The sequence below is a fragment of the Nelumbo lutea genome, chromosome 5, assembly GCF_056320005.1.
Source record: "Nelumbo lutea isolate HS-2025 chromosome 5, American lotus-T2T, whole genome shotgun sequence".
Classification (NCBI taxonomy): Eukaryota; Viridiplantae; Streptophyta; class Magnoliopsida; order Proteales; family Nelumbonaceae; genus Nelumbo; species Nelumbo lutea.
Genome location: NC_142688.1, coordinates 50,916,103 through 50,943,944, shown reverse-complemented (window position 1 = coordinate 50,943,944; position 27,842 = coordinate 50,916,103). Strand labels below are relative to the sequence as shown.

Here is a 27,842-nt window from a genome sequence, read left to right as displayed (position 1 = left end):
ATAAAAGATTCAGCGCTTCCAATGAGGCCCTAATTGCATTTCAGCTTAAAAAACGATTTTTCCATCTTCACACGGGCCTGAACAAAAGTTAAAGCAAACCATGATCACGCATCTAGTGTGACTGCACTTAATTGAACACCGTCAGGCAATTAATAATCACTTTCTCTCTTCCATCTCGTTCTTCCTCTAACTTTGTTTTTCCTATCTACTCTTCCTTCGCATTTTCGAGCAACATCCCAGACCATAACGGATTCTTATGATCACAATTCATCATTTTTTCAGGTTCTCTCTCTCTCTCTCTCTCTCTCTCTCTTTTGGGCAATTCATGCGCACATTAGAGTGGTCCAGGTCTAATTTGGATTCTTTGCTAACAATTTAGATAGAGTTGTAACTTGTAACTTCCATTTTCTTTTGGGCAAATGCTACTGTCCGTGGAACATTCCATTTTATTGGATGCAAAAGCTTGTGAAACTTCAATTTTGCAGAATCTGATGCCCGAATCAAATAGTTATATTGTCCAATAAAACTGGTTAAATTTTATATATATAGTGATTATAATGATCAGAGACAGTCCACTTTGCCATACTCAAGTAGTAGTTCCCCGGGCTACGGCTGCCCAGTTAAATTTGGCCATCTCACCCATAGAGGATGTTGAACTGCAACACTTGATGACGTGGCTGAATTTGAGGTTGCAGCCTAATAGCAAAGAAGGAATTTCATTAGAGGATTCCTTATTCGCAAATCCATAATATTAAAGAATAGCATGGTAAGCATCATTTGTATTACAAAGTAGTTAAGCCCTCCCCATGCAAACCAAATGGAGGTTTTGTTTGTGTTTATAAATACATTAAAAAGTTCAAAATATAACAATGTATTGATGCATATCACTTTTTGAACCCATTGAAACATTGTTTACATTGGAGTTGGGGAGTGCCAGAGTAATGCCTCTATGTTTATAAATACCCACCCACCCACCCATAAATTAATACAAATTACAAGGTTTTGTGTTCTACATAATGCTTCCAAATGGAAACTCAATTTTGGAAGAATATAGATACAAATATGTATATTGCAAATATAAGACTTAAAAAATATTGTATACAAGATTTTGCACTGAACATATTTATATTTACATTGAGTACAAAATATAAATATGTAGAGTGTAAATACAGGTTTAGTAATATAAAACTTGAGCCTTAGAAACGGAAATCGCAATATTTTATGTTTCATTTTCTTTATGAATCTAAAGAAAATGAAATTTAAATATCATAAATAGAACTAAATCAGATGTTTCTTTGAGAATCAAATTGCAATAGTAACTATGTAATAATAAATAATTAAGATGATATTTAAATAATTCCTTTTTAAATTAAAAAGCAATATTATTGGAGAGAATAAATAATTTTAATACTGATCTAACTTGATATGCAAAATTGTCCTTGGAGAAAAAGAACATGAGAAGGAAAACAGGAAAATGGTCATTGAATTGGATTTCATTATTGAAATTGACTAAGGCTATGTTTGAAAAGAGCACAAATGCAAATATGTACAGTATAAATACATATAAAATAATACAAAATATAAGGTTTTGCACTCTACATATTTACATTTGTACTCCTTCCAAACTCAGCCTAAAGGAATTATTCTTCCAGGTCATGAAGTCAATGCTAATCATTCAAAACGATTTTTCTCACATCGATTCAGTTTATCTGTTGTTGCATTTAAACAACAAGCCACATTAATGCCCATGTTTATGCAAAAAGCCAAAACACCCTCACAGAAGTAGTGCATAGATATCTGTGTATTAAGGAATCACCGTGATTGGTTAATAGATTTGGATTCCTCTAAGTCAGGCTGAGTAGGATTGGTCAATCCTAATTCCTAACCCAGCCTTTCAACCTGATATGTGGAACCTACAACCCTAACAGGGTTGGCCTGATTTCTCTACCTTTATCAAAGTTCTTATTTAAGGGTTGAGGTAAATTCAGTTTTAGCATATTATATATGTAAAAGGACATAATTATCATGTTTTTTTTAAATATTTTTTTTTAAATTTAAAATTATCCATGCATATATACATTACATTTATGGATGAATAATTACACATACAGGCATATCACATACATACATACATATAGATAGATAAAATAGTAAGTAGTAACATACATAAATAAATATTATTCATATAATATCTATACACTCAAATATGAGTCTAAGTCAGGTTCGGGTTGTCCAAGGCTTCAACTCTAACCCAACTCAAAGTTTACAAGTCAGGTTCATGCTTTTCGACACTAATTTTAATTCGAACTTTTAACCCTACCTAACCCTCAGTTGGGTTCAGGCTAACCCAGCCCACACAGCCTTAATATTGACGCTGGAGAGGGGGCACCGGGGCAGTATAACACTTTTGCATGTTGTAATCAGGCAAAAAATTGGGGGTCTGTAACAACTTTTCGAGTCCAGATCAGATAGACACGTTATTGTAATCACATCAAATGAGTATTTTCAAAATTTTTTTTTGACACTTATTCTTTGAAATACCCTTAACCTACCCTTGAAAAAAAGATTAAAAATAACTTTTGTCAAGTGGTTAATAAATGTGCTCCTATATTATGCCTAATGGATCCTGTCCCCAATTTTTCAGGTTATACTGGATTGAGGCTAGCAGTTGCATGCTCAGAAAGGGATGCGAATAATTATGCTCAAACAAATTGACAAGGAAACACCACGATCCAAAACAGTATCCAAGTTGATGCCACATTTGGCAATTGGATGCTGATACCCTGAGTATGGAGTAAGATAAGCGACTTGTCAAGAAATAGTGTCAGGCAACAGGCTGAAGATAGAATATTCTTGTCCATACAGAAATTACCTCTTCCGTGCAGCCTACATTAACAAACTACACTGGTAGTAGGATATCATCAATCAGACAACCATCCATATGATGTCCATGCAGCCCTCCTCCTTTAAACAGGTTTGGGACTGGCAATGTAAGACAAAGTTAATAGTAGGATATATTAAATAAATTTTGTGGATACTAAACAGGTAATCAACTAATGTATGACCTTAGACAGGAAGCCTATTTAATTCCATTATAAGATGCCAAAGAATATATTCTTTCAAGATTCAAGAAGCCCCTATTCTCACCCCCCCCCCCCCAAAAAAAAAAAGGAAAAATTGAGATTCCTATAAATCGACAAATCATGGTTTTTAGAACCTTTGTAATGCTTAATCCATTATAGGAAATGGCAAGCCGGGAGTACGCCTGGTGTCTGCCCCTGTACAAAGCCATTGTCAGAGGTGACTGGAGCAGTGCCAAAGTTTTCCTTGACAACCATGAAGGTGCAGTGAGTGCCAAAATCACTGTGGCAGGGGACAATCTTCTTCACATTGCAGCTCAAACAGGTCAAGTTCAAGTAGTAAAAGAGCTAGTGAAGTTGATGCCGACAGAAGCTCTAGCAGAGAAGAACAATCTTGGCGTTCCAGTCCTCTCCATTGTTGCTGTAAGTGGGATGGTTGAGATGGCAGAGATCATGGTGAGAAAGAACAAAGATTTGGTGGGAATAAGAAATCATTACCAACTGACACCAGTTGTGATGGCTGCTTTTCACGGCAACAAGGAAATGGTGCATTATCTTTACCCACTGACGAGAGATGAGGATCTATGTCCAGAAATAAGTAACAATGGAGCAACACTTCTCACTGCTCTAGTCTTCTTTGATTTCTATGGTAAGAAATATTGTAGTCTATACTTTATAGCAAATCTCTCTCTCTTACAATCTATAATCTGTAATTATTTCTCCAACTGCAGATGTAGCTTTGGATCTAGTCCGGCGCTACCCAAAGTTAGCCATCACCACAGATATCTATGGAGAGAGACCCCTGAATGCACTAGCTGGAAGGCCTTCTGCATTTGAAAGTGGAATTCAATTTGGAACTTTATCAAGATGCATCTACCCTTGTTTGTGTCTCTATCCCTAAACATTTTATATCCATCTTAACAATTTTGTAGACTACGCATACAATCTGCGGGAAACATGCTATCTACCATGTAGTCCGCAGATCTAATCTGAATGGACAAGTTAAATTGATGGTGCAGAAAAACAGAGAGCTCTACTTCAATGCCAATGTAGCTGTAGACAATAATCATGATAGAACTAGACCTGTTGATGGGCTAGGCTTTGCCTTAATGGGCCTAGATCTTGAGTCTGAGCCCGAGCCTAAAGCCCGGGCCCAAGTCAAAGCCCACCCTGGAAACTGGACAAAAAGATCTTTTAACCAACAACAAAATTGATTTATTTATAGTAAACGATCTCAGAACCCAAAAATACAGAAAGACCTCACTATGACTTGAGAAAAGAGAATATGGATATAGAAAAAAATATTATATATTTTTTATTATATAAAATATTATCAGACCAAGATTGGGCAGGGCTTTTCTATGCGCCTAAAATCATGTCCAAGTCCAACAAAGAACAGGCTGACGCCCATCAGGCTACCTGGTCCGGCCAATAAACAGGTCTAGACTGTATTATAAGACAAGTTTCAATAGTTAAACATCACAAATGAAATGAGATAAATTAACTGTCTTTAATTGCATCACTAATTCCTAGTCCAGTTGGTTTAGTAGTCTTTCATCGTGAAAGAATTGGATTTGGCTGACATTGTATATAAAATTTATAAGTCGGTGGTTGCTTCAGCTGGTTTTTTTCAACGGTGAAAAATTTTACTCATTTGTTCATTTCCATCTTTTCTATTGATTCTGGAATTAATCAAAACATCTATCATTTGACAATATGTTGAAGGAGCTTTTTAACAAAATTATGGACCTAATATCTCAAAATATAGATCATTCTCTCATCCACCCCTAAATCCCTAATTAGATAAAAGATTCCCATACTGTCTTTTACCAAAACATTGTCTGTACTCTTTCATAAGAGTTGGGATTTCCTACCAACAAAATGCGTCCCAATTAATCCTTTAATGGGTACCATTTTGTTATAGTGGTTAATGGTTTGTAATTGATACTGTTATCAAATTTTGAAGATATCCGTTTGGAACCATGTAGTGGAGCTTGTTTCATCAAAGTTGACATTGAAAATCTTTCCATGGCATATAGAGGTTCTCTCTCTCTGAAACTAAAGTATAAAAACATGAAAGTAATAAAACTGTAAACTTCGAATTGATCACCCATGCTCATAACGTGTATAGTTTGCTTTTGCAGTGCTTGGAAAATCTCCTGGACTGATTGGAAATGCGTTCAAGAGATTAGGTATGAAGCTTGCAATTAGTACCTTGTCAGTTACATTCATCCTTAGAGATTGCAAAGTGCTGTCCTGATGACTTCGTTCCATCTACAGTCCCATTCATGAGGCATTTATACGATGGAAAATTGATCCATCTTCAAGCAGTTGAACTGCTGAAACACTTCTGTGATCAAGTCTCCACGCTTGACTACCCACCAATTGTAGAGAATGGGGTGATGGCTGCAATATTCCGAGCCACCCAATTCGGAATTGTTGAATTTATTATAGAGATTATTAGTATATGCCCTCATCTAATCTGGAGCACTGATGAACATGATCGAAACATATTTGAAGTAGCAATACTATACCGCCAAGAAAAGATTTTCAACCTCATCTATGAGCTAGGAGGACAGAGGAATGAGCTAGCAAGTTATGTGGATGAAGAAGGAAACAGCTTGCTGCATGTAGCTGGATTGTTGGCACCTCCTCATCGACTCAATGAAGTTTCTGGTCCAGCTCTACAAATGCAACGTGAACTACAGTGGTTCAAGGTGCTAATTCTTTCTCCATAGTAGAAATAAGTATCTTCTGTTGAAACACTATCCCATGACACATCCATTGTAGATTGGCTTAACCTTGGCTTTTCACTTAGTAGAATTTACAAGTTAAAAGGCATTAAAAAGTTAAAACCAGAAGTGTTTAATAAATGCATGACCTTTGGCATTGGGCACCTGTTAGGCTGCTTTACCATTTCCATCAAGACCTCGGTTGGAAGGGCTTAAGCTTTGGTTGAGGCATTCAGCTGCTTTAGCTCAACGTTTGGGAGGGCTTTCACACAAAAGCTTCTAGCTTTGCAAGGTGGGCCCTACACGAAAAGCCTAGAAGCTATGTTTGGTAAAAAAAAAAAAAAACAGTAAGCCCCAATATGATTCATTCAGTTATAAAATTGACTTTTCAATGAAGGTATTTTAGTAACTTTTTCAAATTTAAAGTGGCTCAGTCAACAAAGTTCAATCAAAGCTGAAGCCCTCCCAAATGTATTATAAATGCCACTGAGGAGGTGTTCCACTATATGTCATTTTGACCTGCTTCTAAAGAATCGTTTGAAAGGGAGCCTGCAAGCAAAAACTCTGTGCACATAGAATACAGCTGCACATTGGGAATATCTCCCCATGAATGGAGCGGCTGGATTCCATGTTCGCAAAGTGTGTGCAGAGTTTTTGCTTGAAGAGAATTAATCCCATAGTTTTGAAACTTGAAAGGAACGACATAGCAAAGACTGGGTGCTTTTGACAAGCAAAATCACTAAAATTTAGAAATAGACACTAAAAGCTTAAAACAAGGTCTTGATTGAGAACAATGTCGAGACAGAATTCATGTAACCGAGCTTAAATAGTTGGGGTTAAGGCAGAATCAGGTTGTATGTTTTGATCCTTCTATTCACTGCATAATTGTTTCCTGATGCTTAGTTCTTCTCACCACAGGAAGTTGAAGCAATTGTACAGCCACGATGTACAGAGCTCAAGAACACCCAGGGTAAAACACCCCGCGTATTATTCAGCGAGCAGCACAAGGAGCTGGTTAAAGAAGGGGAGAAATGGATGAAAGACACTGCAACATCATGTATGGTTGTGGCGACACTCATAGCCACTGTTATGTTTGCAGCAGCCTTCACTGTCCCAGGGGGAAATAACAGTAACACAGGGATTCCCATCTTCCTAGAAACCAATTCCTTCATGGTTTTCTCCATATCAGATGCATTAGCACTTTTCTCTTCCTCCACTTCAGTCCTCATGTTCTTAGCCATCTTAACTTCACGCTATGCAGAAGATGATTTTCTCAAGTTCTTGCCACAAAAGTTAATCATTGGACTATTCTTCCTCTTTGTCTCCATAGTGGCCATGATGGTAGCCTTTGGAGCAACCATCTTTATTATACTTTGCCACAGAATTGTATGGCTCACTATTCCCATTACTCTTTTGGCTAGTGTCCCTGTCACCTTGTTTGCCTTACTGCAGTTTCCACTGTTTATTGACATGATTGTTTCTACATATGGGTCAGGGATCTTCAACAAGCAAACCAGAAATCTATATAGGTGCATCACATAAAACAATGTATGAAACACTTGTAAACCAGAAATCTGTATTTATTTTGAATGTATGGAACACTTGTAACAGGAAAATTAAAATCTTGCTTTCCTTAAATTTCATACACAGAAGACAGAACATCTTCCTAATTTTATATTATTGAGTTGTTTTGTTTGAATATGATTATAGCTGTCGAAGGAAAAGGAACTGAGACTTCTATAAAACTCAATGTAAACTGAGAGGGTGAACAACATGAATGTTTTTGTTTTCATTTTGTTTTTAAAACTACCACATCAGCAAAGAATTGATTTGAAACAAGTTCCTGCACTATGCTTCTAAATTTTATTTTGAGAAGAAAAAACAAGTTAGTTTTGTTTCAAATAACGATCCATGTTTTTTGGAACTATTAAAACAATATTTTCTAAAATAAAAACAAATTTTGGAGTACAAATTTGAAATGATCCAACATGTTATCAATCATCAGATTGAAACCCGAAATTCAAGAACAAATTTTTAGTTTTGATATTAAAAAAAAAAAAAAAAAAATACATACAACCAAGAACATGTTTTCTGCATTTTTCTTTTAAGAACCAATTTGTGTTCAAACGACAAAGTTCTGATTTATTTCTGTAACTCACAATGGAAAAAACAATTCACAATGGAGAACACCCCCTAAATAAAATTAGTGTAACATAAAAAAGATCCTGGGAGTCAGAATAGAATTCTTCTCCAATAGTTTGACTAAGATGGTGTTTGGTATCAATGGCGTTTTTCAGAGCAACGATGCCAACCTAACGCCAAGTAGGCATTTAACAGAAAAATGTCCCATTTATCAGGAAAAAAAAAATACACAAAAATGATGTTTTCATATTTAAGGCAACTTTTCATTCATTCATTCATTCACTTCTTTCTTTCTTTCTTTCTTTACAAGGCAATTGATTAAGAAAAAGCTCAAATACAATCTCTAACCTGATAAATAATTAAATATATAATATTAGAAGAATACTTTTTATGCAAATTTTATGTAATTTTCTTTATTTTTTACATTGTTATTTATTTTTTATATCTTTGTTCTATGATGTTACACGATGACCCATTTGACGCAGACAATTGAACCGCAACACATTATCCAGATGGAAAAGTAGTTTGACTTCTGTGTCAATTTTAAAACGCCCGAAGGATAAGATCAGAATGACCAAGCCCAGCCGATTTTTGAATTGATCTTGCTGCACCCCCAAAGGACTCCTTTAACATCCCAGCATCCCAGTCTATTTAATCATGGTGTTTTTTTTATTTCTCAAGATAATTGAGCTGACTTAAAAAAGCTTATTAGCGATAGAAGTTTTCGATGACTGGATTGGGAAATTTTGGTTCTTTACTATCTTTTTCCAAACAAGGAATTATAATTACTTTAAGTACGAAATAAATCAGCTGGACAAGTCACCAGGAGATTGGTTAGCTATCAAAAGGATTGTGAACAAAGAACTAATCAGGGGTTGTAAAACTAACCTGAAATATTTGCAGACATTTCCTTGATTAAAAAATATAAAATAAAAAAAAAACCACGTAAGTTGTTGCCTTGAGAAAACTACCTTCCAATTTATCCTCCATTTAAAAACAAGGCCCTTGCATCATTTTCTACCATTTCGTTTAAATTTTACTCCCCACAGTGACTACAAAAGCTCGGCAGAGAGGAGCAAAAGCTTTTTTCTCTAGAAAAGAACATCTGAAAGAGAAAGAACTCAAAAAGCAGCACAAGTGCACAACTCGTCCTCATTTTCCTTCAATTTCTTGTTTAACAAATTTACGCAATAACATGAAAAGCATTACTTAAATCAGGTCTTTCTGCCCTTCTTGACTTGGCTGTTATGGTACTGGCATCCAATGCCTAATGAGTAACATACAACTAGAAGGTTCAACGGTGTCATGTGAAGCTAAAGGCACAGCTGCATACTATTCTCAAATTCAGCATCCAAAAACTTAAAAATTCTTATCTGCATAGTTCATATGAAGTGGCAGGAATGTCTATGAGAAGGTTTGGAGTTCTATGGAAGGAGACAAAATTACATTTATCTGTGCAAAATTTTTGGAACCCTGAATCTTGATGTTAGCAATAATAAATGGTTTACGCCATTGTAAACATATGTGCTGAATTAGGCATCTTTGAGGAATTGGTGGATAGCCTAAACTCCGCTGAGAAAATTTGGGAGATACATCAGGCAACAACAGCGTTTTGCAGGGGAAGAAGCAACAACAGAGAAAATCAGGAAATTTTTGTTTTGAATCCTTTTTCTTTACATTTCCCCTTCCTATAATTTCATACTGCCAATGGGTTTTCACCCCATGTCTCTTTCTTGAGAGAGAGATGAGACACGTATCAAGGTAAGTGGAGCAGACAAACACATTAATTTTGGCAAATTATAATTGTAATATAATTATAATAACAATAATAATAACGATGATGATGGCTTAAAATTTTCTTCTTGACTTATCCACCCTGAGTTTATCCTCCCCTAATTAAACGAAAACAGCATGATGATGAAAGATGATGATGATGATGTTTTTTGGGAGATTGTTTGACCAGGGGATAAGCTAAGGGTGGATAAGTCAAGAAGAATAATTCTACACAGTTGGGTTAAAATGTGGACCTAAAAATTAAAAAGTTTTCAGCCAAGGAAAATCCACAGAAACATCCCCCTTCCCCTCTCTTGGTTGCCAACCTAGTAGTAATTTTCCCAATTAACACATTCAATCCGGATTGCCTACCACTTTAAAGCTACAGGCTGGTTTTTTTTAAAAAAAAAAGAAAAAAGAAAAAAAAAAAAAACAGCCTGTAGTGACTGGTTGGTACAAGTTTTTCCAGTATCACATCTTTCCGGTATCATGGTCAAATCCTAGTTATAGTACTCTTAAGTTTCACAATAACAAAAGAAACTTTTTTTTTTGGTGAAAAAGAAATTCATTCCATTAAACCATACTCGGAAACAGAGTCAAAACGTAATACAAAGAAAGGAGAAAATTTAGGACTGGAGACATCAATAGACCTAACAAGAGGAACAAATCAGACTCAACCAAGCGGGGGCAATGGAAACCCAGCAGCCATTGGGAACACTGTTGCTTGCCAGTGTTCAAAAGTTGAGCTCAAAGTCAGTTCAATGGTTTCAACTCTAGAGAAAACAAAGAAAGGGGGCTGTAACAATACATGCAGGTGACTCTCGAAATAGGAACTCAGATGTTTGGCATGACAATTTTAGGAATTGTTACTTCACCGATGAAAAAAATAAATAAACCAATTCAACTGAGATTTTCATTTCATCAAAGATACCAGCTTTTCTCACCTATAGAATTCCATGCCCTATAGGATAGATTTGGGAATATTTCTGTTTTCACTCTCTAACCCCTCAACATGTAATCAGAACCAAAAACTCAGAGTCTCTCTAGTGTCCTCTCTTTGAAGTGAAACCTGTGCCCAGTTTCTCTATCAGAAACTTACGTTCCTGGATTGATTTTATCATTATGTTCAAACCATGTCTACTGCTTTTCCGAAAACTATCTTTCTTTTGATTGGAAATGGTAACTTTCTTTAATTAATAAAGTATTAATATATACAAAGATTCCCTTGTAAAACCAACAGTGGATCTCCATGGACACCACCCACACATGTACATAGAGAAGTCCATTGATGCTGTGTATATTAGGGGTCCTCAACAAAATATGATGGATGGGTAATAAGACCCCTGAACCCTTTAAAGTAAGTCTATGAGTGAAACATGCCTACTGCTTTTCTCAAAGCAATCTCTGTATTGTCAGCCTTAGGTCAATTCATGCATTTCTTTCACTCCAAATCTACTGTGTTCTCCATTTTGGGTACAAGTCTAGCAGATCAATTCCACTGATATTAGAGGTCACGATGAGTTAACCTCTGAAGTTCAAGATAAAATCATTGAACATTCGATGACCCAGGACCATTTTGTATTGCATTGATGGTATTCACAACTAAATTAATCATTCAAAGTTACTAAAAAAGAGGGCTTATTTTAAACAGGTGGCAAGGTATCTAGGTCAAATTTTTCCACGAAGAGAGGATGGAGAGAGGAATTCAGGGACTTCAATTTCCATATGTAAGATCCCTAGGTCATTCAGGGAAGCAAACTAAACTCCATTTTATACACACATATAGGGTATTTATTGTTTGGTGCAATGGTAAAAATTCAGACAAGTGTGATGAATTACTTAAAGCTGTCTTTTGCGGGGTTGGCCTCGTTGGACACTATCAATGGTTAACAAGGTATCAGATGAGAAATCATGCCTAGATGTCTGCATGGTTGCTAAATTGGCCAGTATTTGAAGCAAATCATAATTACCATCAGTGTTTAAGAAGGCAAGGACTAAAGGCAACATACTAGGTCCTAGAGATGCACAAGGACCAGGGGTAAACCTTGAAGGATGAGGGCTAATCTTCATGAGACCTCATTTTCTTTGCATAGACCCTTATCTCAGCAATCTACGATCGGCTACATGAATCCTGTTTCGCCAACCATATATGTTTCTTTGCATAGATAGAAACATAAATATAAATGAGAATATAAATGGTTTAAAAATATCTATAAATGGACTACATATTTAGATGACATAAGCATATTGATTTAACCAGAACAGATAAAGACCAAATTCAAGTAAATGTATTCTTTTGTTAATTTACAAATTAAAACATAATGAGTTCTAGTTATTAATTAGTATGAGAGGGTCAAAGCAACCACTGGCTTCAATTCAAATAAACAGTCACTAAGGAAACACAAAATTAACCATATTGCATTCCTAAACAATCTATCGCCCATACTAGAGAAATTCCTAATGCAAAGTAAAAGCTCACTTTTACTATGGCTTCACCGCAATGTTGTCTGCTGTCTACCATCAGGGATTGCAATCAGAACTATGGGTTTTGAAGACCTCAAGAAAGGAACATCACATCTGAAATAGCCCTTCCTCTCCAACTGTATTATTTCTCCACACTTCAAATTTCGCATGTTGGAGTCCCCAAGAGCTGCAGTCTCCTTCTTTGTGCATGGATTAAGAACGTCTAGGAAATCTTCCCCTTCTTCCAGCTGCAGCATACATTAAAGAAAACAATCTCATTAAAGGAGAAAAAAGGCGTTATGAGTTTCTTCATTGGAAACAAAGGAGGGGGGAAGAAAGAGCGTAAAAGACTGGATTTTGCAACAATTTTACCAGTGGCATTCCCTGAAAGAAGAGTGGAGTTGTGGGTTTTTTGTCCTTGTTCTGATGTCAACTGGAGGATTATTTTGACTCTAAAATGGATAAGAATATGATATTCTTTTTTGACTGGTTAGACAAGAATATGATTTTCTCCAGAGACACACCACTCCCAAGATTTCATATTTGAGGAAAGCAACTAGGCAAATTTGCAAATGCTTGTATATGTGATTTTGTTCATGAGTTGTCAGTTAATTGGCATACCTTCTTCTTTGTAATCAGGTAGTCATACTCGACCAGTGAGAGATTAACCAATTCATCAGTTTCAGGAAGCCATGTAAGCTTCAACTTTGTGGTCTTAACAGAACCTTCAAGGTGCAATACTCCCCTCAGCTCTACGACATTTCCATCCTGGTCCCTTATGATATCCTTTACTATTGCATTTCCCCAATCCATTAAAGTAATCTCTTCATTCACAGATACAGAGGTTGCATCAACATTATCTATCCATATCCTCTTTGTGTATGTAGTAGCTTTTAGTCCTGCACCTTCAAATTTTTTATGCTTTGGAATGATACGAACAAAAGGATTTTCAGGACCATCAGTTAGGGTCAAAAGAACACGCCCTTCATCAAGAACCGCAGTGTGCCTAGGACATACAGGATCGATAATCTTTTTGTTAATGGTCCACAATTTGTCCCATTCCATAAGATTCAAATTTTTAGATGCCCCCTGGAAAACAAAGCAGATATTAATCTTCAGGCAGATAACAAAATCAAGTATATCAGATGATTTTTTTTTCTTTATCAAATAATTAAACTAAGCTTGATGAAATATATTATAAGCATCATCGTGCATGTATCCATGCAGAAAACATGCCAACAATTGAATAGCCAGCACCACTATGTAGTTGATACAGATAATAATATATACAAACCAGCAATCATAATCATTTATCACACTTTTTTTTTTATAATTAATCACATAACAGACTCTTATGAATGGTCAAGAAATACAAGGGGCCCATTGTTACTCTTAAGAGTAAACTATGTATTTTCTTTAAACTTATTTCTGATATATTAATGGAACATTTCATGGATTAGTTAAGAATCAGAAAGTAATGCAAAAGAAAATCCAGAAAAAGTCAAATAAATATTAGATGACAAGGAATCAGGCAAACTCTGTAGCTGATAGCCTAGCGAAGGCTGGTGTTCACAGGGTTTACCTTTTTAGTGATAGTTCTCTTCCTGTATAACTCTTAGAATCTCTAGCCTCTTCTTGTACATCTTCTAATGTACTCTTTGTTTCTTTAGAATAAAGTTACCTTTTTCTCAAAAAAAAAACAAAAAAAGGAATCAGGTTAATCTTGATCTTATAGCTTTGTGGGGCATCACCACTGCAAATGCATCCCAGATAAATGCATAGTGTGGCAATGGATTAATAACTCCCTCCAACATACAAAAAGGCCTCAAATAACTCCTTTGAGGGCATAGTTGTCAAGGCGACGCCTAGGCGGGTGCCTATTCGACAAGGCATCCTTGGAGGCTCGGCTCGCCTAATCGCCAAGTAGTTTTCTATAGCATGTTATAAAAAGCTTTTATATTCTTAATTTTTTGAGGTTATAATTATAAAATAGACATTTTTAAGCTAAAATATTCATTTTGTGTGTTTATATACTAATTTCCTTTTATTATTTTCTTATTTGTTAGGGTTTAATCAACACAAACATTGTTAAATGCTGTATTGAACCCTCAAAGAATTCAAAACTTGAACCAATAAGCAAGGAAGAACATAAAATGTTGTCCAATCAACACATTTTCTTATTTTTCTTTACTAATTTTGTGTGTTGTCCAATCAACACTTTAACATGAAGTTTATACTTTTCTTATGAAAATTATGGATATTTATTAAGAAAATATGATTATGGAACCTAGGGAACTACCACAGGATACATGTTTTTTACTTAAAAAATCCATCGCCTAGGTGGGCACCTAGGCAACTAGGCGACAAGGTGCCCCCCTGTTGCCTAGCCTCGCCTTGGCGCCTTGAAAACTATGCTTGAGGGGTGTGAATTGGTTCCCATGTCAACATAATTACTATTATAATGTCCATGGCATATTTTCCCTAGGAATAACTCATTCAGGCACTCTTCTATGAGATTTTAACTCTTCTTAAGGGCAATATGTCTAAGCTTGGTTAATTAATAATTGGTAAATTATTTATTAAATATTTTTGTGAAGCTAAGACAACTAATTGGAGAAGGTAAGACAGTATAACATGAAGTTTATACTTTTCTTATGAAAATTATGGATATTTATTAAGAAAATATGATTATGGAACCTAGGGAACTACCACAGGATACATGTTTTTTACTTAAAAAATCCATCGCCTAGGTGGGCACCTAGGCAACTAGGCGACAAGGTGCCCCCCTGTTGCCTAGCCTCGCCTTGGCGCCTTGAAAACTATGCTTGAGGGGTGTGAATTGGTTCCCATGTCAACATAATTACTATTATAATGTCCATGGCATATTTTCCCTAGGAATAACTCATTCAGGCACTCTTCTATGAGATTTTAACTCTTCTTAAGGGCAATATGTCTAAGCTTGGTTAATTAATAATTGGTAAATTATTTATTAAATATTTTTGTGAAGCTAAGACAACTAATTGGAGAAGGTAAGACAGGGCTCAACATGAGCTCCACGTTCAGCTGGATCCCAAGGTAGGGAAATGAAGTTGCAGATTCCTTAGCTGATGGATGGGGTTTTCTTTTCCCTACCCAATAAAATTCCAATTACTGCTTCTTATTGGAAAAACAAAATCATTAACTTCTATTCATTTTATGGCTACATATATGCACTCCCAAATTGTTGTATATACTCAACACAGAGTCTAGGTTGAAATTTTAATTTTTACACAGTACGAAAATATCACCAAATTGTAGGCATTTAACTAAAATAACTTACCTGTTCAAGAATGAACTGTATCAAGGCCTCAATCTTCAAACCCCTACGTACTATTCCTTGCACAGTGGGGAAACGAGGATCATCCCATCCATCAACTTTTCCATTCTGAACAAACCACAGAAGCTTACGTTTGCTAAGAAGTGTATATACCATATTCAGCCGGCTAAATTCATAAATTTGGACTTTGCGCAGTCCCATATCCTCAAGAATTCTATAATACTGTGCATTCCGATCATGGTACTCACTAGACCTAAGAGCATGTGTAATACCTTCAATAGAATCAACAAATGGGCATGCAAAGTCATATGTCGGATATATCTTATACTTAGACCCAATGCGATGATGAGGAACTGGGTTGCAACGATAATAGACTGGATCTCGAAGTGACTTGTTAGGGTCCTGCATGTCCAACTTGCCACGGAGACAACATTGCAATCCCCTTTCAGACCCTGCAATCATTTCCTTCCATAATTCCATGTTCTTCTCAGGACTATTGCTCCGGCATTTGGATTCAATTCCATCCATCCTTTCTTTCTGCATCTGCTCTCTTGGTGTATCATCAACATATGCCTTCCCTTTAAGTATCAACTTTTCAGCCATTTCCATCAACTGGGGAAAATAGTCTGAAGTATATGTTACCTTTTCATACTTGATACTGAGAGTCTCAATATCTTTTAATAGGTTTTCCACAAACTCATTGCTCTCTTTAGCAGGATTTGTGTCATCAAAGCGAACAATAAACCGGCCTTGGTATTTTTGGGCAAAATACTGGTTCATGAGTGCAGCTTTTGAGTGCCCAATGTGAAGATATCCACTAGGCTCTGGTGCAAAGCGTAAGCACACCTCTCCAATTTTGGCATCAGGAAGGTCTACTTCAGGTCTGCTGCCACCTTTTCCCTTCTCAGTGACTTCCCCATTCATGCTTGATGATTGATTGACAATCTGTTCTCTTTCCTTTGTTTTGGATGCTGTTACCTTGCCTAACCCTCTTTTGCCAACATAGGTTGCTGTGACTTCGTTCAAAACATCATATTCTGTTACTATTGAATTGAACCAGCGGACTAGATTTTGATATTTCTTTGACTTCCTTAAACTTTCCCATCTTTGGCCACTGCCTGTGAACCACAAAGTAAGAAAGTGACACTATTAATAAAACACAACAAATATCTAAGCTCAGGTCCATGGGAAAGAACCTCCACCGAAAGAATGGCAGTGAAACATATTTGGAGGGGTCTAGGAGGGATTCCTCCAGGACAGGAAAATCCCTCTATGAACTGCTCTTTCTAGTTGCTTTTACCTACTTTATGACAATCAAAAGGACTTCCATATAGTGAATAGTTTGATTATTTGACTGAGTTTATCTTAGAATATGAGGAACGCAAATTCCATGCAGTTGTAGTATTGTGGTTCCAATTAGACAAGGATGCAAATGATGTCTGATTGAAAAAATCTAGATCTGATCTAGATTATTAGATAGATCAAATTCCAAGTTTTGAACTTCATAAAAAAGGTGGATGTGAATTGAGTTTCAGATGATGGATCAAGGATTTGACAAACTAGTTGGGGAGGAGAGGGTAGCTCGTTAATGCAGGAAATAGGACCAAGGTGATATTAAATAGATATACTAAGAACAAGCTTTTACCTGCAAGACCTGACCAGATCGCTATGTCTGCAATTGACAGGCCAGTACCAACTACAAAAGTCCTCAGTAAAAGATAGCCATCAACATAACTGCAGGCACTCTCAAATTCAGAGCCTGATGAGAAGATGGAAGCATATTCCAACCATTGATCAATCTGAGGACAATTGTTGAAAAAATAAAGAAACAAAAATTAGCAGCAGTTTTGATTGAGTGGGAAATAGAAGTTGGAGATAGTAGAAAACTCAAAATGTATGTCGTGTTTGGCACATATAGCAAAAAAAAAACCTGGCCTGATTCTAGTGGATCCTGCCCATAGAAATGGGGAACAATTGCTACCCGACCAAGATAGCGTAAAAGCACATTGGTGCCATCCAACTTCACTCTGTAAAACAGGTTTTCACCAACAAATAGTTAAAATAGGAGTATCAGCATCCTTTCCATACTACTTTGACTACTCTAAATGAATAAGCCAACATTCATGTGTCTAGAACATAGATGATTGTTGAGAACAAAAGCAAAACCCATAACTTCTGAGAATCCAAATAGTTTCTAACAGAAATACAATTGTTTAGAGACTATGAACAAGCCAATATTCATGTGTCTGGACTCTGGAACTTAGAGAATTCTTGAGAACCCATAAAAGTAAAATCCAGAACTTCCGGGAATCCATCAATCCAAGTGAGTTACACAAAGCATAGAAGTTGTAGTTGGTAAAAAGAAGTGCAAATTCCTTTGCTGATGCTTTAGCGAAACAAGGGGTGGGAATGGATCAAACTTTCTGGGCTGTGTTGTAGCTAGAATAATCAGTTTTCATCACAGAGGGAGTTGAGAGAGCTTATCCCTCTCTGCGGTATTCCTTTGTAACTAATATTTAATATTTTTTATCTTAATGAAAATTTTCTCTTATTTGGATGGCATACATGTACATATAAATTGAAAATATCATGTTCATCACACGATTAACAAAGTAGAATCTACTGAACACAATATAAGATTTTTTTCGTTGAAAAAGGTAAAGTATATTGACAGTATCTACTGAAAACAAGGGAGTGTCAAGAAATATTCCAGTAATATTCACTGTTTTAAAAGCACAAGGTGCAGGGGCCAATTTGCACCCGAGGCACAAGGCACAAGGTGAGGTACACGCCTTTCTAAAGCAAGGCACAAAAATACAAAAGAATGCTAAAAATAAAAAAAAATGTCAGAATATTCAAAAAATGCCAAAATATAAAAAAAAAATATTAAACATAACATTAATAAAAAATATAAACTTAAATTTTAAAATAAACATTTTAAAAAACCTATTGTCTAAAATTAAAATATATAAATATAACATGTCAAACATATTCAAATGAAAATTTAAAAATAAAATCAATCATACAAAACATCTTGAAGCATGTACAACCACAATCTCTTTGTTTCCTCAATTGCATTACTTCAAGTAGTTAATGTGATGTAAAACATATTACGGTCCCGATTCTATGAGCCGCCTTTGTACCACACCCCTTGAGGCAAGCCCAAACAAGTCAATGTTAGGGTCTTAATTCTTAGTTCTCATACAGAAAAAAAAATAATTTTATAATTTTAATTGCTTTTTAAGAAGATATTTTAATAGGATGAATGAATAAACAACATTAGCAAATAAGGGGTCGGGGCAGAGCCCTTGGCCCAACCACTAGGTTCAAAAAAGCAAAATAGCATGAAATTTTCAAAAGGTGCATGCCTGGGCTGAGGCACAAGACACATCAGGTGTACGGCTAGGTGCATCGGGCGTGCACCTTTTGAAAGGCTGCGCCTAGGACCTAGGAGAGGTGCAAACCCTAAAATGTGCCTTGCGCCCTCGCCTGTGTGCCTAGGCACACCTTTTAAATCACTGGTAATATTACATGTTGATATCCATAGAAATGGAAATATGTCAACCTTTTAAATCAGGTAATGACATATAGACAGTATCCTAGCATTCATCAAGTATAACATGATTCGTTTTCTTCTTCTCTTTTATAAAAGAAAAAGTAGTCATATTTCATAAGTAAGCAACTAAACTGTGTTGGAGGTCATTCCAAGCCCAAAACTAGGTGTGTAAGTCATAACCCAAGTGGGTAGGATTTAAGGCAATCAAGATCAATGTTAAGCGCAGAGCAATCAACTCAAAACTGAACCAGACCAAGTGTAACCTGTCCAGTTCAATTTTCACTAGTTGGATTCTACTAGGCCGGGCTAAAATAATACAAGAACCTTATCTAATATCCTAAATAGGATAAAGCATCAAAAACAGATTGATGGCCAATGAAAAACAACCTCACTTCAAGTGATTCAAATGCTAAAAGACAAATGAAAACAGGATATAATGGAAAAAAAAAAAAAAAAACTATATGAATTCTACAAAATCCACTTGTTAAGGTGATCATTCTACAAAAACAAAGATATGATTCAAATGCTAATAGTTTCTTGAAAAATCAGCACTATCAAGAAAATTTGGCATCAACACCAATGAAAAATAAGCTAAAACCAAAATTTTATTTCATTTCTCCTCTTCCTCTTTTACAGCAACAGTATGGACTTAATATAGACTTATTTCCTTAGACCCCTACTCCTAATTATACCCCAATTCATGCCTATAGCTGGACTGACTTCAAAGCTGACTAGAACTCCTAGAAAACCTTCTAAAGATTGAATTTTTTAAACATTACAAGTTTAATACAAATATCTAACAACAAAACCACTTTTGAAATCTACCAAAATAAATACCAAAGACTACTGGAACTCTAAGTCAAAACTTAAAACAACCAAAAAGAATAGCAATCCCGTCATGGAGTTGGATGCACCTAAACCAGTCATAACATGCTCAATTCATAGATAAATAATGTAATAAGCTTTTTAATGATACAAAAGTCAAGCAAAATAGTTGAGTGATGGGGATCGGTCCAGGCATTATAAGACCTATTCTCGTAAAAGAAGGCCAACGAATCTGATTTGGCATGGGCAAGATCTTGGGACTTGGACTGACCTGGTCAGGGGTATTTTCGTCATTTTGAACAGTCCCATGTGGGCTTGGACTATAGCATCTTGTTCCTCTAGCTTGGTAGTGCTTCTCTGTCGATTTTCAGTTTATGTGCATTAGTAGGTAGAAAGTTATTATGTTTCTTGATGCACAAGATAATGAATGGCTTTTTTTTGTAATTATGGTGAACAGTATTGGCCACACAAGTTACCCTATAAATAGATGTATTCTCTTCCTTTTGAAGCAAATGAAGATATCTTTAGAACTCTCTTGCAAGTTTCCTGTATGGAGTGATTCCTACAAACCCTAGAGTGATTATAGGACCCTTGGAGTGATTCTCTCTCTCTCTCTCTTGTGATAGTTTGTTCCAGCCCTACTGCATCAGTTTGGTATTAGAGCATCAAGTTTCAAATGGCTCGTTACCATGGGAGAAATGTGGGAGGAAGATTAAGTGAACAAGCTAAAGAAGAGTTGTTGCTTGCACTTATTGATCAAGTAGACACCCTAGAAGCTCAAGTCAAAGTGTTGATGGAAGATCAAGAAGAGAAAAACAGCACTGGTGTTCCACATGGAGGAGCTGAAGCAGAGGGTTCTAACACCAATAGCCTTTTTGGTCAACATGTGAACCACACACTAAGGACCGCCATCAAGGCCCTAAGGTCTCGAACTGGTTGGCAGAACTATCGGGATGATATTACTAGTAAAGTGAAGATAGAAGTTCCTAGTTTTAGAGGTGATATCAATCCATGAGCTTTCTCCAATTGGTTGGCAGAACTAGAGGAATACTTTGATTGGTTTGATATGTCAGATAAGAGAAAAATTAGGTTTGCTAAACTTAAACTTGTAGACCATGCAAAAGTATGGTGGAGGAGTGTGGAGAAGAGATTACAGGATATGGGTAAGCATCCTATCACCATTGCAAGGCTGGATGGTTGACATTTGCTGATTTCCTGCTCTGTTACTATTCACATTTAGGAGTGGTGTTCGTATTTGTTTGGATGCAAATGATCTCCTCCACCAGATGTACAGAGACTTTTTGCTCCATCCTTGTTCAGCTGATCGAAAAAAAGAATGAAGAGTCATGTGGAGATGTCTCAGGGCTGCTGTTTGCTGAACTATTTTGGGAAGAAAGAAACGGGAGAATTTTCTCAGATAGGGAAAGAAGACTGCCAGAAATTCTGGAGCCGATTCAGATCAGAGTGATATATTGGCTGAAGTCTTTGGCTCTTTTTGACTTTTTAGCAAATGATATGCTCAGAAATTGGAAGGAAACTGCCAGTTCAGCTCCGGTTAAAGATGCATCCCTACCCTCTTGGACTCCTCCTCCTCCTCCTCCTAGTGGTTTTATCAAACTTAATTTTGATGGAAGTAGCATAGGTAATCCGGGTCCATCAGGTACTAGGGGTGTCTTATGAAATGAGGAGGGAGTGATAATTGCTCTGTTTTTGGGGCCAATTGGAATGGGTGATTCTCTTAGAACTGAGATTTCAGCTGTTATCGAAGGAACTCAAAGGGAAATTAAATTGAACATCACCAAATGGTCATAGAAGGTGATTCTAAACTGGTAGTGGATTGGCTGAGAATGATACTGCTAATTTTTGGAACTACGGCAATGAGAAGAGGAAATTTAATTGGTTAACCAAGAATACTGAGGTGAATATGAGTTGGGATAAAAAAAGTGCTAACACTTTTCCTGATGGGTTATCCAAACAAGGAGCATCTAGAGACTCTTTGTTCTGGGCTATCTTGTAATTTTTCTCTTGTCTTGTTATTATGGTTAGGTGAGATAAGAGAGTTTATCTCCCTCTTCTTGTACCTGTTTTTTTTCCTCTCTACTTCTAATGAAATCTGTGAGTTATTGATCAAAAAAAAAAAGATATGAAGCACTACTTGGAGGAGAAATATTTGCCAAATGACTTCCAAGATGCTCTTCATGATGAGATGATTGACATTGAGGCAAGGCAGTTTATTTGTGTCTGAGTACATGCAAAAGTTTGATAAGCTTACCATTAGATGTCAGTCTATAGAAAGTGAGAAGCAAAAATGATGACTGCATGAGTTTATAATGTACATGATGCTTTTCAGATGGCTTTTAAAATAGAAAAGAGCTTGCAGCAAGTGAGCAGTAGGAGGTGCCCCCCTGTCGCCTAGCCTCACCTTGGCGCCTTGAAAACTATGGTAGACAAGTTCTCAAAAATAGTCCACTTCATTCCTTGCAGTAAGACATCAGATACCTCACATGTGGCAAACCTATTCTTTAGAGAAATTGTTCGTTTACATGGTGTTCCTGTTACTATTGTTTCTGGTCGTGATGCTAAGGTTATGAGTTACTTTTGGAAGACACTTTGGAAACTCCTCAATACCAAACTGAAATTCCATCTTCTTTCCATCCTCAAACCAATGGACAAATTGAGGTAGTTAATAGGAGCATCAATGATTTGCTACATTGCTTAGTTGGTGACCATACTTCTAGATGGGATCTCATCCTACCTATGGCGGAATTTGCTTATAATAGTTCAGTTAACAGGTCAACTGCATAGTTGCCTAGGTGACTAAGCACTTTTTACTGCTCGCCTTGCCCAAACGCCAACTAGTTTTTGTATTATGCTTTACATTACTTTATAATATTTTTATATTTTTATACTGAGCTAAAAATATTAAAATAGATGGTGATACACCATAGCATTCTTTATTCTCACTTCATAAACCGATGTGAATCTGTTAGATTGTTGTATTGTAAGGGTTCGAATGATACAAAGTAGTTCGAAGAGTTCAAAGAGTTCGAAGACTTGAAGGAACACCTAGAGCAACCAGAATCGATGGGACAATGACTTCATCTTGTAAACAACAAATTGATCGCAGGTATGTTCCTCCGTCAGCCCCTCCTCCTCCTCCTCCTTCTTGCCATCACTCATCAGAACCTTCTTTTTCTGAGATAGGAAATAGCCCTCACTGCTTCTTAAATTTTTTATTGTTTTCCTTCCTTTTCTAGAACAAAAACAGGGGTTACACCCCTTCTCCTTCTTCATTTGATGCTTTTGTTTTCTTATATTTTCCCTGAAACAAGAACAGGGGCTCCGCCAGATCATCATCATCATTTTCAATGTTCTCTTTATTTTTCTGATTTTTCTGATTTTTTTCTTTATTCGCCACATGAAAGAAATCCATGATGAAGTTAGACACAAGATTTTTTTTCCTCCCTCCCTCCCTCCCTCTCTCTCTCCTCTAAAAGATTTTATTTAATGTAATTTTTTTATATTGTATAATGTATCTTTTAACACTTTTGAGTAAGATCACTGTGTTTAAAGAAAGAAAACAAACTTTACGGGCCACAATTTGGCTGCTTTGGAATTCCTTTATTTGGCCTGTTCAAGAAAATTCAAAGTGTTCAAACTTCAAAATCTCAAAAAGACAAAAGTGGACACAAATTTCTGCATGAATCCAGTCTTGAACTTATATAGTCCAACCATTACTTTCCAATCATTGGCCAAATCATCCATTTGTATGTTCAAAAACCCATCCCCTAGATTCTTCGCAAATTTCTTTCTTAATTTTAACAATCCACCAAGAGATGACTTCACAGAGATTTGGAATTTGTTTGAAACAAAATCATCTCATTTGGTTCCTCTTAACATTTTAACGCATAAGTTCATCATCTAAGATGGATTCATATTCAAATTTTTTGTAAAAATTCAGAACTAAACCTATAAATCCATATCTTGAAATCTTAAATTGGCCTTATAAGCATTCCATTATAACTCCATTTTGAGGATGAACCCTTGCATTCCAGTATTTTGTTTAACATGTATCATTACATTCAAGTATTAAAAGAACCTAATGAAATAATTTCATTTCATGGTTTTGACTCACAACTAACAGATCCAGCACGCCAGTCAAAATCCCAAGTTTTGAAAACTGCATGGCATAATAGCAACAAGAACAACAACCAACATTCAAATCTATAATCCATATTGGCAACAACAACAACGACCCAAAAAATGATAAATGCATTCCAACCCAAAGGTTTTTCTTTTCTAAGCCATGGAAATGGAAATACTACAAAAAACACTAATCCCTTTCATCCAACAAAATCCCTAAACAAGAATACCATTGAGGAAATGAATCCTTAAAGAGACGAACAAAATCTCCGAAATGCCAATATACAAATTTAGAAAGATCCAGCATATCTCCTCAAGCAGGGCAAGATAGAACACTAACCGCCAATATATCATGAAAAAATATCAACATTAAGATGTATACTCTATTTTACACAATTAACAAAGATCAATAATTACCGATCAAAAAAAATCACATGCAAATTGCACAAATTTCAACTCAAGGTTGAAAAAAAAAAATCTATGACAAAAGCATAAATCATAACCATTATAGGCAAAGAATTTGTACCCAGAAGGGAATTGGAAACTGGGTTTCGGTCCAGTAGGAAGGCTCGAGTCGAGCTTTAGAGAGACCCCTCCAATCTTTGCCGCCGCAATGACCGAAAGCGGCGGAGCATCTGCCGGAAACGCTAGAATTATCTCCGTCATTTTCTGCAGACAAAGAAGCCAGTACAGAAACGATGACAAGAGTTTAGTTCCTCGCCCTCAAATATGGATGTAAAACGGAGAGTTCCTCAGACGGATTTGATTTTTCCGGTGGGTGGCCTTGGAGACCGCTTGTTTTTGGTAAGAGGCTGCTTGTTGAGTCAAAAAGATAGTGCGGCTTAACCACGCAGAAATAATTCTTCGTTCTTCCCTTGTTCCCCTGTTTCCTGTGACTAGAAAATGGGAATTATTCAGTAGGGTTTTGGCTCCAGCGAAGAGAAACAAGTCTTGCTCCGATAGGATCCGTCCGGATGGAGCAACGTCCGGATCCGCAATGTTGTCCGACTCGACACAGACCGGATGGTCGGACCGAAACAACCGGAAACGCCAGTTGAAAACAGTTCTTTGATTGCCCACTCTTTAGACATGTTAAACGTGGTGAAACTAACCCACCCTACTTGCTTTGTTAACATGTCTTTTTTCTTCCCTTTTGAGCTGATTTCGGTGTGAAAATGCTTTAAAAATCAATTTGCAGTCCTTTTTAAATTTTTTTATTTTGCTATATAAATCACATGACCAAAGTTCAAAAGGGAAGATAAATTTTTCTTATTTTATTTTGTTATATAAATTTTTCATGTTATTTGCCCAAAGCCTCATGCATTGGGTTGTCCTTTTATATGTAGAGCTTGCCAATGGGTTTGGATCGATACAACAGAACCTTATGTGGTTTTGTCAAATTAATGAGTCCTAAACTTACATTAAGGGCCCTTGCGCCATGTTGGTATATTGATATTAGTGAACTTTTCTTTTCTCTGAATGCAAAGAATGTTGTTTTGAATTCTGAATTCTACATTCTAAAATTTGTCAAATGTCTATTTTAATTCCATAGATAAGATTTTTTGTTTGTCCATGTAATTCGATAAAAATAATATTAAAATTATTATAATTATAAATAATTAATTAATAAAAATATTAATCATTAATAAATAATTTGTGTTAATCAATAATTAATTATATTCATTATTATTATTATTATTTCATAATTTATAATAATTATTAACTATTAATTAATATAATAGTTAATAACTAATTAACAATTAATATTTTAACATTTAATTAAAATATAATTTATAACTAATAATTATTATTATTATAATAGTTAACTAAAATTTAATTAATAGTTAACTTTTAATTATTATTAATCAATAATTATTTTTATTGCATATGAGGCCCTTGAGTAAGGAGGGAAAAGTGTTTTGTGTTTAGGGGATATCATTGAAAAACAAATATATATATATATATAATTCCACTTTAAGAGATAAGAGATAAGAGGAAACGAACAATCATTTTCCTCTTAAAGTTACAAGATTCTTCTTAAGAAGTAAGAGTTAAGAGAAAACAAGCAAGCTCTAAGGAATAAGAGTGTAAAACTTTTGTTTGACTAAAATATCCATATTTTTAATTTATTCTCTCTCTAATTGTAAGGGGCGAAAAATGTGATTTGAATCACCACTTTTCACCTCATTCGATTCCTCTCATTAAGTTTCATAATCTAAGGTATTGACTCTCATTATCTTTCATTGAATCCTATTCCTAATTAAAACACCCATATTTTTAAATTTGGTCTATCTCTAACCGTAAGGCAGAAAATGTAACTTGAACTACTTTTCAATTCATTCAATTTTCTCTCATTAATTGTAAATTTTTTGTTTGACTAAAATACCCACATTTTTCTAATTTAGACACTTTAATTATGAGGGCAAAAATGTAATTTGAATCGACACTTTTCACCTTATTTAATTCTCTCTCATTTTCATATCTAAGGTATTAACTTTCATTATCTTTCATTAAATCATTTTTCTTAACTAAAATACCCCTACTTTTAAGGGCGTCACTAATATTCAAAAACCTAATTTCCAATTGAATTCAAATATGACCTAATTCAATTTGGTAGGTATCTAAATTTGATTAGTTATACAATTCTTGTTTAAAATATATAAAATATTGAAATATATTATATAATTCATATACATGGCATCTGAGTTATATAAATTATTTATAAATTTATATACTTTATATAAATAAAATATTTATTACATGTAGTATTTATCTAAAATAATTATTAATCAATCTAATTCTAATTGAATTCAAATTCAAATGCCAATTTTCAATATTTGTTAGATATTGAATCGAATTTGGATAGTACTTGATTTGATTCAAATTCAATCTATATACACCACCTACCTACTTGTGAATCTAGTCCCTCTCTAATTATGAGGGCAAAAAATGTAATTTTTACTTCATTTAATTCCCTATCATTAAGTCTTATTTGTAAGGCATTGACTTCAATTCTCCCTCATTGAATAAATCCTATATTTAAACTAATTTTCTCACCAATAAATTCTATTAATATTAGCAATATAAAATCCATGTTTTTTTAAATTGATTGAAAAACAAAACCATTTTTCCATCCTAGTGGTGGGTAAGCAATTCAATTGTCAAAACCAAATGGATCAACACATGTTGCCATAGTTAAAAAATAAAACATTTATAATAAAAAGAATACAAAAATATTGTAGAAAAAATTAGGCATATCTTAATATTATATATTAATCATATTAAATAAAAATAAAGTGTGATAAAAACTAAAATTGACCTAAAACTGAAACTATTTTCCTATTTAGTGGCAAGTCAATAGTTCATAATTTTAGGGCAAAGGTGTCAATCTTGAGATCAAAACTAAATAATAAAAAATAAAAATAAAATACAAAAATGAAAAAATACAGAAAGTAACTAATTAATAATTTATATTAATCATATTAAAGGAAAAAAAAACTATGATAAGCAAGAATTGTTTTTATTTATGAGGGAAATGAAATACAAAATTTAAAACTGCCCCAAAAATGAAATTGTTTCCCTATTTGATGGCTAGTAAATAGCTCAACCTTTCAAGTCAAATGTGTCAACCCCAAATGTCATAGTAATATAATAAATTTTTATAAAAGATAAAACACACAACAGTACTATGAAAAATATAGAAATTTCATCTCTATGAATTCATATTTATCTTATTAAAGAAATATAAGTCTGAAGAAAATTTGTCTTTATTAATGATGAAAATAAAATATGAAATTTAAAACCAACCCAAA

General features: G+C 35.1%; 2 protein-coding genes across 2 annotated transcripts; one reads left to right on the top strand and one right to left on the bottom strand.

Moving 5' to 3' along the window:
- Positions 1–205: 205 nt before the first annotated feature.
- On the top strand, positions 206–7,480 carry LOC148852340 (uncharacterized). The gene is made up of 7 exons (XM_088946990.1): positions 206–282; positions 2,645–2,974; positions 3,243–3,729; positions 3,812–3,961; positions 5,225–5,272; positions 5,361–5,797; positions 6,731–7,480. The coding sequence occupies exons 2-7, from the start codon at positions 2,942–2,944 to the stop codon at positions 7,352–7,354; spliced, it is 1,779 nt and encodes a 592-aa protein (XP_088803116.1). The 5' UTR covers positions 206–282; positions 2,645–2,941; the 3' UTR covers positions 7,355–7,480.
- A 4,524-nt stretch (positions 7,481–12,004) lies between these two features.
- On the bottom strand, positions 12,005–25,018 carry LOC148852339 (Glutamyl/glutaminyl-tRNA synthetase, class Ic). The gene is made up of 6 exons (XM_088944693.1): positions 24,557–25,018; positions 17,437–17,533; positions 17,152–17,305; positions 15,510–16,624; positions 12,812–13,279; positions 12,005–12,438 (listed from the first exon to the last, which is right to left on the bottom strand). The coding sequence occupies exons 1-6, from the start codon at positions 24,694–24,696 to the stop codon at positions 12,220–12,222; spliced, it is 2,193 nt and encodes a 730-aa protein (XP_088800819.1). The 5' UTR covers positions 24,697–25,018; the 3' UTR covers positions 12,005–12,219.
- Positions 25,019–27,842: the final 2,824 nt, after the last annotated feature.

Coding starts and splice junctions, on each gene's coding strand:
- LOC148852340 (XM_088946990.1), top strand. CDS start 2,942: ATGATGTCCATGCAGCCCTCCTCCTTTAAACAG. Junction 2,975..3,242: donor AGCCCTCCTCCTTTAAACAG/GTTTGGGACTGG, acceptor AATCCATTATAG/GAAATGGCAAGCCGGGAGTA. Junction 5,273..5,360: donor AAATGCGTTCAAGAGATTAG/GTATGAAGCTTG, acceptor TTCCATCTACAG/TCCCATTCATGAGGCATTTA.
- LOC148852339 (XM_088944693.1), bottom strand. CDS start 24,696: ATGACGGAGATAATTCTAGCGTTTCCGGCAGATGCTCCGCCGCTTTCG. Junction 17,306..17,436: donor ATCCACTAGAATCAGGCCAG/GTTTTTTTTTTG, acceptor AATTGTCCTCAG/ATTGATCAATGGTTGGAATA. Junction 12,439..12,811: donor ACCTGATTACAAAGAAGAAG/GTATGCCAATTA, acceptor TGTATGCTGCAG/CTGGAAGAAGGGGAAGATTT.